This window comes from Ischnura elegans, chromosome X, assembly GCF_921293095.1.
Source record: "Ischnura elegans chromosome X, ioIscEleg1.1, whole genome shotgun sequence".
NCBI classification, from domain to species: Eukaryota; Metazoa; Arthropoda; class Insecta; order Odonata; family Coenagrionidae; genus Ischnura; species Ischnura elegans.
Genome location: NC_060259.1, coordinates 51,933,123 through 51,944,232, shown reverse-complemented (window position 1 = coordinate 51,944,232; position 11,110 = coordinate 51,933,123). Strand labels below are relative to the sequence as shown.

The 11,110-nt window shown below is 50.6% G+C and overlaps 1 protein-coding gene across 1 annotated transcript; it reads left to right on the top strand.

Annotated features, from left to right (window-relative positions):
• Positions 1-779: 779 nt before the first annotated feature.
• LOC124170520 (vitellogenin-1-like) lies at positions 780-10,826 on the top strand. Its single transcript, XM_046549289.1, has 23 exons — positions 780-858; positions 2,201-2,224; positions 2,337-2,482; positions 2,562-2,699; positions 3,190-3,357; positions 3,441-3,677; positions 3,766-4,898; positions 4,989-5,157; positions 5,241-5,851; positions 6,034-6,250; positions 6,334-6,619; positions 6,698-6,950; positions 7,040-7,334; positions 7,421-7,652; positions 7,745-7,960; positions 8,053-8,216; positions 8,301-8,447; positions 8,533-8,703; positions 8,795-9,092; positions 9,178-9,368; positions 9,447-9,719; positions 9,799-10,248; positions 10,596-10,826. Exons 1-23 carry the CDS (start codon positions 828-830, stop codon positions 10,737-10,739), a joined length of 5,994 nt encoding a protein of 1,997 aa, XP_046405245.1. The 5' UTR covers positions 780-827; the 3' UTR covers positions 10,740-10,826.
• The last annotated feature ends 284 nt before the right edge of the window (positions 10,827-11,110 follow it).

The following is an 11,110-nucleotide window of genomic DNA, read 5'->3' as shown; positions in this document are numbered from 1 at the left end:
ATGCATAAATAAAAAATATTTAAAAATGTAAAAAAAATCGGGCCAACGTGCCCCGGTCTCCCCTACACTTTCTGCTGTATTTAGCACACGATTCTACCGTTTCCATAAAATGTTTATCCCCTGATAGCGTAATCAATATAAAATATTTAAAAATGTAAAAAAAATCGGGCCAACGTGCCCCGGTCTCCCCTACACTTTCTGCTGTATTTAGCACACGATTCTACCGTTTCCATAAAATGTTTATCCCCTGATAGCGTGAAAGCGCGAAGTTTCACACGGGTAACCTAGTCGACAATTGAAAGGTGATCATGTGGATTTAATACGGAATTCCAAACATAAAAATCCGCTTGCGCCGTTCTTAGTAATCCCCTGAGTATCAATAGAGGGAATCCTGGAAAAAGGAGACGATAGATTTAGCATGAGGTACCAGAATCCATATGAAATATTTTGGATATCAAATGGTGATGAGACTTGCGTTAACATAATCGCACCATGCATTTGAGAAACAATGAAACCATTTCGGAATCTTCGTGCAGTTACCTAGAAAAATTAATACTTCTTAGGGATGTTTAAAATTCTACTCATACATGAAATAATTCAGATAAATTATAAGAGACTCCACATGTTTCAATCCACGAGCATCGCTCGCTTAAAGATAATCCGATGATACAAAAATGCTTGGCGAGTGTGCGGATCGGCGCGTGGCTCCGAGTGTCAAAGGCCAAGAGGATGATCACACTCTTTCCGCTGAGGCAAGGATTTGATGTCGCACGACAGACGGGATATATAAGTGGCCACAGGGAGCGGGATCGTCACTCCGAGACAAGATGTGGTCTCCTCTGATCGTCTTCCTCGTAGGTGAGTACAAAACAAGGCATTAGAGATAAGAAAAGTCATCGAGTGAAGTACGGAATTATTAACTTCTATCTCAATTTTAGAACTTTATCATTCGATTGTCAAAATATTGACATATTACTCAAACTATAATGAAATAAACTGAGTCGGTACTTAGCCTTTATCGCTTCACTATGCCCAAGTAATACAGAGCACAAAGTCAACGGGCGTTAACCCGTTATAACCCAATGTTACTTCTCAGTGACACAAAAAATGCATACACTTTCAGCTCCATTCAGGAAAAATTCGGACTGCGTGACCTTTTGTGGTGTAAAATTTAATGGCGAATTGTGTAGCTGGCGCAACCATTGTGATTCAGTAGAAAATTTTCACATGTGAAGTCTTGAAATTCTTCCATAGACAGTTCTGGGTTATGAAGAGTTAGAGACAGAAAATACTTATTAAAAACTTTTAATGAAGCAATTTCTTTACTTTGATAGAGCATGACGTTTTCTTATAAATGCAAAAGAAAGAAACAGCAATTTCAACATATTATTCCTTTTCTGGAAAGTAGAGGTCTAGCATGGTATAATTAATTGAAGCTGTTTTTCCAATGCGAACCATATCCTCTTATAAATCCTCTTCGTGATTTAATAATTCCGCGACGAAGCACCAAATTTTGGAAACAAAAATTTTAATCATTACACAACTTATCGAGAAAACGGTAAATGGGAACATAAAATTTAAAATCAAGTATGCATCACCTTTATACATGTTGCTTCATGCTTGGTTCATAAATGTGAGTTCCCCTGAATAATAATGTATAAAAATACGTGCTGAATAATTGATAAATAATTCAAATTCAAAGGGTATATGACATGTGAATTTATGGAATTATTAACGAAAACTTGTAATAGGGAAGATAAATATAATTTTGACGAGAGGCATAATGTTTGCGCCGAAAAGTGACGTCTGTAGCACTTCATAATGCGAAAGTTCTTTGAACGGGAGAGTCTAAACCATGACTGTGAGGGTGGATGAAAGGCAAAGATAAGCGTCAACGATTACCTGTAGTGAGAATATTAGATCATATTTCGAGAGAACTAAGAATACAATGCGATCGTACAAATGCCATCACAGAAGGAGCAGATCGATTTTATGTCGATGATGTATCCGATAAAAGTGCCCTTCTAACCAAATATACCAGGAATTCTCATTGAAGAAACATGCAAAAATTATGATGAAAAAAGCCACTCCATATTCGGCAAGGGAAACTATTGGAAGAGGAAGGTGTTGAATAAATTCACTATAATTCTGGACTTGAAACGAATCGCGACTAACACGTATATTTTTTGTTCCTTTCCAGTTGGGCTGGCTACGGCCGAAAATGGTGAGTAAATGTGTTTGCTTTAACTTCACCCTCTACCTTTCGTGTGAGGATATGCTATGCTACAAACAATCATTAAATTTGGAGTACTAATCGTCGATTAATCAAATTGCAGCCTGGAAAGCTGGATACGAATACAAGTACCAGATCAAGGGCAGGACTCTGGCCGCTCTCCACCAAGTGGCCGACAAGTATGTTGGCGTGGTGAGCCGAGCCACCCTCACCCTCCAGCCTCAGAATTCTGACGCCGTCCTTGCCAGGGTGAGTAGAAGCGGCCCTGTGAGATTATCGCCCTTCCGCCATTGACTCCATCTCACCCTACACTCGTCTCTGCCCACAGATCTCCGACGCCCAGTTCTCTCCGGTGCAAGCTTCCCTTCCCGGAGGATGGGCTTCCAGGATCCCGGAGAAGGAGCTCAACTACAAGTCGCTCCCGCTCTCCAGCAAGCCGTTCCAGATTAAGTTCAAGAACGGAGTTGTAAGTACTCTGAAAAAACTGCAAGTGTGCCCGCACGAAAAACGAACGACTAAAAGAAAAATCAAATTACATGCATACGGCGACGAAAAATACTTTTCGGTTAAACCAAATAGAATTTGCTATTTGTTAAATAACGATGATCGCATGTACTAGTGCGCATTGCCATTATGCCGGTCTCAACAATTATTTTAAAAAATATCCAAACAGCCCGTTCTGTGAGGCAAAAATACTTTTTTGGAAAACGTCTTTCTGTCATATGAAGAACAAGTATTCATTCTCGACGTAAAAACAAAAAAAAAATTCACGAGAATAAATGATTTTTTCCATCCTATGTCACTACGTATTCCACTGCCGGAAGAGATGGCCCTCATCATAATTTCAAATTGTAAATTGGAATACAATTGAACGATAAAGGCGGTTGCTGAAAACAATTTTCCATCAGTAGATATTAATAACGAGACCATAGCTAAGCCGGCTCTGCCTCCCGCAGGTGGACGAGCTGGTCGTGAGCAAGGACCTCTCCAACCCAGAGGTGAACCTCATCAAGAGCGTCGTGAGTCAACTGCAGGTGGACACCCGCGGAGAAAACGAGATCAAATGGCCTCGTGGCAGTCAGGCTCCCAAGAGGCCCAGCGAAAGCGTTTTCCGCGCTATGGAGGTGAGACCCCCGATTCGTGATGTACAACGTCTCCAGCAGGAAGTATTCGAGATGAGTTTAACGCCGCGATTTTATTCCTCCAGGATACCGTCACCGGTAAGTGCGAGGTCATGTACGACATTTCGCCCCTTCCGATGTACGCCACCCAAGTGAACCCGGAACTCGCCCCAATGCCCGAGCTCCGTGGAGATGGCATTCTTATGGACATCGCCAAGACCAAGAACTTCAGCAACTGCGACAAGAGAGTGGCCTACCACTACGGAATCACCGGACTCACCGACTGGGAGCCCGCCGACAACGAAATGGGACACTTCTTCTCAGTAAGTTTACGGGCATAGATGACCGCCGGCGGCCGCAAAGGCGCCGTGCCAGGAAGCACGCATGCTTAACGCTCCCATCTCTTCACAGCGTTCCGGTGTCAGCAGGATTGTGATTTCTGGATCCCTCAAGGAATACACCATCCAGTCTTCCGTCACCGTCAACAAGGTCATCCTCAGCCCCGCCCTCTACAACGCCCAGAAAGGCATGGTGGTCAGCCGCATGAACGTCACCCTGATCTCCAGACGGTCCAGCTCTGGCTCCCCGCCATCCGTGCCCAACCCACAGCGCGTCAACGACCTCGTCTACGACTACAACGATCCCTTCCCCTCCGAGCACAGCAGCAGCTCCGCTAAGAGCCCCATCAAGGGAAACAAATCCTCCGAAAGCGAGAGTCAATCAAGCTCCAGCAGCGAAAACGACAGCTCCGACAGTCAGAGCAACAGCCAGGAGAGCGGAAGTAGCAGCAGCGACAGCAGCGAAAGTGTCGAGAGGCCCGGACACAAGCGCCAGATCCCCAAGCGATTTCGTCGCTCCGCACCCCAGCAGAAGAACAAGAACGCCAGCAGCGGAAGCAGCAGTAGCAGCAGCGAGAACGACAGCTCCGACAGCGTGAGCAACGGCGATGGCAGCAGCAGCAGCAGCGAGAGCAGCAGCGAAAGCCAGAACAGCAGCAACGACAGCAGCAGCGACAGCAGCAGCGATAGCAGCAGCAGCAGTAGCAGTAGCAGCAGCAGCAGCAGTAGCAGCAGCAGCTGCAGTAGCGGTAGCAGCAGCTCCGACAGTGACAGCACCAGCTCCGATAGCAATGAATCCGACAGTAACTGCTCCGACAGCTCTAGCAGTTCTAGCAGCTCGAGCAGCGAGTCCGGAAGCGTCAGCAGTGCTTCCAGCAGCTCCAGTTCCAGCTCCAGCTCCAGCGAAGAGCACAACCCCAGGCCCGGAATGAACAAGGCTCCCAAGATCCCACTCCTGCCCTACTTCATCGGCTACGAAGGAAACGCTATCCCCACTTCCAAGGACATCGAACCCGTCTCCGCCGTCAAGAAACTCTGCTCTCAAATCGCATCCGAGCTCCAGCACCCCAGCAGCATTCCTCAGAAGGACACTCTCTCAAAGTTCGCCATCGTCGTTCGCCTCGTGCGCACCATGAATGCCGAGCAGCTGCAGAAGGCCGTCTCTCAGATCTACGCTCCCATCAAGTCCTCCGGAGAAAACCCCTGGTAAGAAATTTCGAATGAGAATTTCGAATCGTTCACGACTCGAAAACCCTTTCCTCCCTCCACCTCACGCGATCCTTTCTCTCGCTTCAGGACCGTTCTCCGCGATGCCCTCGCCGCCGCCGGTACTGGACCCTGCCTCACCACCATCAAGGATTTGATCAAGTCCAGAAAGATCGCCACGGAGGAGGCCGCCGAGATCTTCGCCACCCTTGCCGCCAGCGCCAGGACCCCGACCGCTGAATTCCTCAAGGCGCTCTTCGTGAGTTTCGCTTCCGAATCGGTGAATTTCGTCTCCTTGCGTTTCCGCTTCCCGTGGACTCACTTTCACACTTTGGTTTACAGGCCCTGGCCACGAGCCCCGAAGTCACCAAGCAGCCCCTTCTCAACTCCACCGCCATCCTTTCCTTCGCCAACCTCGCCCGCAAGGCTCAGGTCAACAACGTCACGGCTCACAATCTCTACCCCGTCCACGCCTTCGGACGTCTCTCTCCCATCAACCCCAAGGCCGTCGCCGAGGAATACATCCCCTACATGGCTAAGAACCTGCGCGCCGCCGTCAAGGACGGAGACAGCCACAAGATCCAGGTTTACATCCGCGCTCTTGGAAATCTCGGCCACCCCAAGATCCTCAGCGTGTTCGAGCCCTACCTCGAAGGCAAGGAACCCATGTCCACCTTCCAGAGGACTCTCATGGTCACCTCTCTGAACAAGCTCGCCAAGGTGTTCCCTCAGGTCGCCCGCCGCGTCCTCTTCAACGTTTACCAGAACGTCGGAGAAAGCCATGAGGTGCGTTGCGCCGCTGTTCTCGTCCTCATGAGGACTGCTCCTCCCGCCTTCATGCTCCAGAGGATGGCTGAATTCACCAACAGGGACCCTAGCCTCCAAGTCACCGCCGTCGTCAAGTCAGCGATCCAGTCTGCCGCAGCCCTCCAGGGACCTCACCACCACGAATTGTAAGTTAAGCCTACAAACTTTGGAAAACAGTCACTCTGTGCAGTCAATTTCTGTGCCCTTCCCGTCGTCGGTACATTCCACCTTGTCGAACCCACGCTTCTTTCGAAACGCCTCCATGTTTTCGTAGAAGTCGACATCGACGACCGGTCGAGTAACCTCCACCTTTCCTTTCCAATTGCAGCAAGATGAACGCCAAGGCCGCCGCCAACCTGCTCAATCCCAAGCCTCTCGGAATCCATTATTCCCGTCAGTACCTCCAGAGCTACATGGTCAAGGAGATGGGTCTCGCCTACAGGCGTGAGCTCAGTTGGATCGGAAGCTCCGACGGACTTCTCCCATCCAGCGCCTTCATTTCCACCCGCTACAACGTGGGAGGATGGAAATCACAGAACATGGCCGTGAGTACCGCTTGCGATGACTCGCGTCGAATTTCGGGATTTGGAATAGGCTCGTTGTGACCGACGGTCTTCGCTTCTTTCAGCTCGCCATGATGACCTCCAGCTTCAACGACCTCGTCGACGCCGTCAGCGACCAATTCGAGGACTCCGAATCCTCCAACAGCGGAAAGCACGGCAGCAAGTCCGGAAAGAAGTCTTCTGGCAGCGGAAGTGGAAGCCACAGCCCCTTCACCACGGAGAAGATTGCCGAGATGCTGAACATCGAGCCCTCTGACGACGAGCAGGTGGAAGGAAACCTCCTCGTTCGCTACATGGGAACTAGCCGATTCTTCACCTTCGATAACACCACCATCGAAAATCTGCCATCCTGTAAGTAAGCTTTCTCTCCTCCCCTCCGATTCGCAATTCAAGCGACCTGGCTTCTTTCAACCCGCCTTTCTTTTACAGTGCTCAAAGCCGCCGCCTCCGCTCTCCGCTCCGGGCATAAGTTCAACTACAACAAGCTGTACAACCAGTTCTCCTTGACCCTGGCCTTCCCCACCGAAACCGGTCTTCCGTTTGTCTACTCCATCAAGAAGCCCACCTACGTTTCCCTCAGGGGAGAAGTTCAAGCTAAGACCCACCCTGACATGGCCAGTGGATCCCACGACTCCATCAGGGTTCCCGAAACCATCAACTCCACCGCCAGTCTCCAATTCGTGTAAGTTCTCCAGATTACGATTTCGCCATATCTCACTCGCGGTACCTACGTGTGCGCATGGGGGGACGCTAAATTTCCTTCGCCCACAGGTACTCTACTCGCATGACCGCCAAGATCAGCTTCGTGGCTCCCATGACCCACACCCGCTACATCGCCGGTGTTCAGAAGAACATCCAGGTCAATGTGCCCATTAAAGCCACTTTCGACCTTGATGCCGAAAACGCCGAGGCCTCCGTCACCCTGCAGCCCCTGTACAACAACCGCGAAGCACAGATCTTCCACTACAGCACCATTCCCTACACCGCCAAGCACAACATCCTTGACCTCACTCCCGTCAGCCAAGGAAGCTACTTCAAGCCCATCCACGTCCGTGACCCAATGCAGGTGAGACACGGGTGAACGAAAAATGCAATCTCCAAGCTTCTACGATTCCGAAATATTCCAATTACACCCTTTTCTCATCGCCACAGATGGAAACCACCGTCGGCAAAGATTCCACTGGTTTCGCCTTCCGCGTTAAATACGCTACCGAGCAGAAGTACGTCGACTACCAATACCTCTACGAAAAGGCTCAGCGCCACGATGCCATGTCTCTCTTCCTTTACCCATGGGCCGAGAGGACCATCAAGTACAACAACATCAACGTCGTGTTCGACCCCCAGAGGAGCAACAGCAAATCCGTCACATTCACCGCCTCCTACGGTACGTCATCAATTAAGCTCCGCACCAAACCATTCCGTTCCTCCATACAATGTCACCACCTCATCACTAAATGCCATCCATCTCACCCGTAGATGACAACTCCGATGACTCCCAGTCATCCTACTCATCGTCCGACTCCAACGAATCCGACTCGGAATCCAACGAGAGCCGCGCCCACAATGCCAAGTCCAGCAGCGGCAAGAGAGCCGGATCCAGCAGCAGCTCCATGGCCAGCCCATCCACCTCCAAACCCGTCAGCGAAAAGAGACAGCAGGAATTCCTCAGGAGGGCCTCTTCCGGCATCAAAAGTACGTTCGAACCTTTCCTATCTCCTCTCGCTCCTGCCGTTTACCGCTTTTCACTCCCGCTAATCGTTTTTCCTCTTTCGTCCCCATTGCAGACGCCTCCGCTTCCGTCCTCGACCTTGCCGTCGAATTCAACGGCAACAAGAACATTGCCTACGTGGCCACCGCCGCCTATGCTTCCAGCGAAGTTGACGATACCAGCCGTGCTCTCTTCTATTTCTACAAGTCTCCCACCTACGGAAACTCCAAGCCTTACGAGGTAAGCTAACACCTTCCTTCCATGTAATTCCACCACCTCTCTTCATTCGTTTTTGATCTCACACTCGAATCTCTCCTTCGACAGGTGTGTGCTGCCGCTAAAGGAATTTACCCCAACGTGCCACTCATGAACTTTGGCAAGGCTCTCATGGCCAACCCCACCTCCTACGTCAGCTCTGAGATCAGCTTCGGCGAGAAGTGCGGATCCGGAGCTGCTCAAATCAGTATCTCGGTAAGCGAAATCAGGTCCCGTTCCCAAGTGCGTAGCCCACTCGATTTCTTGCTAGTTTCCGATAGAAAACTATCCTCTTTCGCAGGCCAAGGGAGAACAGAGCCAGGAGAGGAAGCAATACATCCGCCGCAGCCCCATGGCACAGAAATGCATGTCCCTCATGCAGTCCGGAAGCTACCTCCAACCCGCTTGCCGCAACATCACCGCCAGGGCCAACTTCCTCGACTCATACAGCGTCAACATCCAGTACGAGAAGGTATGTGTTCTCGCTCCACCGCGCGCTGCAATACGCGTCTCACCACCACCGAGATGAATCGCGATGACCATCTCCACCTCTCTCCCCACAGCTGCCCGTCGCTTTCAAGAACTTCACCTACAAGGCCTACTCCGTCGCCAGGTACCTCGGCTACCCATACCTCGACGAGAACACCATTAATGTCCACAACAAGGAAGGCAAGATCACCGTCGACGTCGACTTCGAGTCTGACTTGAAGGCAGCCAACGTTTCCCTATCCGCCCCGTCCTTCGATGCCGACTTCGACCTCGTGCGCATCAACCCATGTGCCCATCCCTTAGCCGTCCAGCACCCCAGCTGGAATGCTGCCGACCGCTTCCTTACCTACGCCCTCCACGCCCAGTGGACCGGTAAGTTGGACGAAATCGCTCGCATTCCAACCGTTCTCTGACCCCAGAGACTCCGAGCTCACTCGTCTCCTCAATCTCCCCACAGCCTCTTGCGGCTTGGACCGTGACTCCGTCTCCACTTTCGACAACAAGACCTACCCCATCCACCTTGGAAAATGCTGGCACGTCATGATGACCGCTCAGCCCGAAGACGACGACTCTTCCAGCTCCAGCAGCAACAACAACCCCACCGCCGATGTTACCGTCCTCGCCCGCGATGCCAGCTCTCACGAGAAGGTTCGTGGCACTCGGTCGTTAAATGCTCCTTCCACGTGATGCCCCAACATTGCTTAACTCTCGTCATTCATCCTGTAGGAAGTCAAGGTTATCCTTGGTGACGACGTCTTCGACCTCAAGCCCTCTGGATCCTCCAGCTCCAAGAAGTCTTCCGAGAGCGGAGACGCCGACGGAGTCGTCTACTTCAACCAGAAGCAGCGCAGCGTGTCTGACCGTAAGATCAACTACGTCGCCGACTCTGACGGTGAAATGCTCGCTTTCTGGTACGCCCTGCCCAGTGGCGCCCTCATCTTCGAGGCTCCCCAACACGAGATCGCCATCATGTACAACGGAGAGGCCGCTTGGCTCGAGGTACGACTGGCCGCCCCCACTCCACAATCATCCCTTTTCCGCCTTTTGCCATCGCACTCACCCCCATCTTCTCTCGTAGGCCGGCAGCACTTACCGCGGTGATGTCCTTGGTCTCTGCGGAACCTACGACAGTGAACCCGCCACCGACTTCACTTCTCCCAAGAGCTGCATTCTGGAGCAGCCCAAGATGTTCGCCGCCTCCTGGGCCGTCCCCGACCAGACCTGCCAGGGAGAAGCCAAGGAGTTGCAGCGCCGCGCTGCCTCGGCACCTTGCTTCAACCAGACCTTCACTCCTCACGACGTGATCACCGAAGAGGATGCCAACAGCGGATACTCCTCCTCCCGCTCCTCCAAATCCAGCCGCTCCTCCAACTCCCAGTCTGGAAGGTCCTCCAGTTCCAGCTCCAACTCCGGCTGCACCCAGCACCGCACCAAGATCATCGAGCAGGGAAGCCAGACCTGCTTCTCCATGCGACCACTGCCAACCTGTGCCAATAACTGCCGTGCCACCGGAAAGGTCGAGAAGAGCGTAAGTTTAACTTTTTCGCAGTTTGTATCGAAGTGCATATATATATTTCGTGGCGAGTTTTACCCAGCCATTCATAGCTTCTTCATGAAGGATTTCATATTGTCTCCGTAACTCAAAATTCTACAATCTAAACACCTCGCTCTTTGAAGAATCGTGAGTAGGATAATAGTGGAACAGATGTTGTTTTGTCTCGACACCACTTTCTACTCCATAAATAAGTATCGCGCTCAGTTATCACGTTCCGTCTCCTTTACGTTTCCGCGGGCAGAAAGAGCTCCATTTTTGTGAGTGATCTCTCACCCATTGCAATCTCTCCTCGATCGCTAATCGCGCTTTCTTGCCTCCAGGTCGACGTCCACTGCGTTGCCAACTCTTCCGCAAGCCGCCACTTCGTGGAAATGGTGAAGAAGGGAGCCAACCCCGACTTCAGCCGTAAGGAAGTGAGCAAGACCATCAAAATCAACGTTCCTCAGGGATGCACCTCCAACTGAATCTGATTGAAATCTTTACTAATCAAGTTTTACAATGTCTTGATACATTCTCCCAATTTTTGCTATAAATAAACAGTGTGAATCACATTTAAGGCATTTTTACTATTCTGATGAGCCCATTCTCCCTAAAGGTTTTCGTACAATAACTGCAAACAATGCGCAACATTACGCGGAGCCCAATGAGTAATGATTTAGAGATATAGACACCAGTTCGGCTTATTTTATCCACACCTGGAGTATGATGGGAGATACCGCGATTGCGGGAGAGAAAGTAGAAGCCTAATACAAGTCACTGGGAATGCCTTCTGCATAGCGTTGTATATATGCTACGGGCTAACAGATCGAATTCTTCCACTCCTTGCTGCAATTAA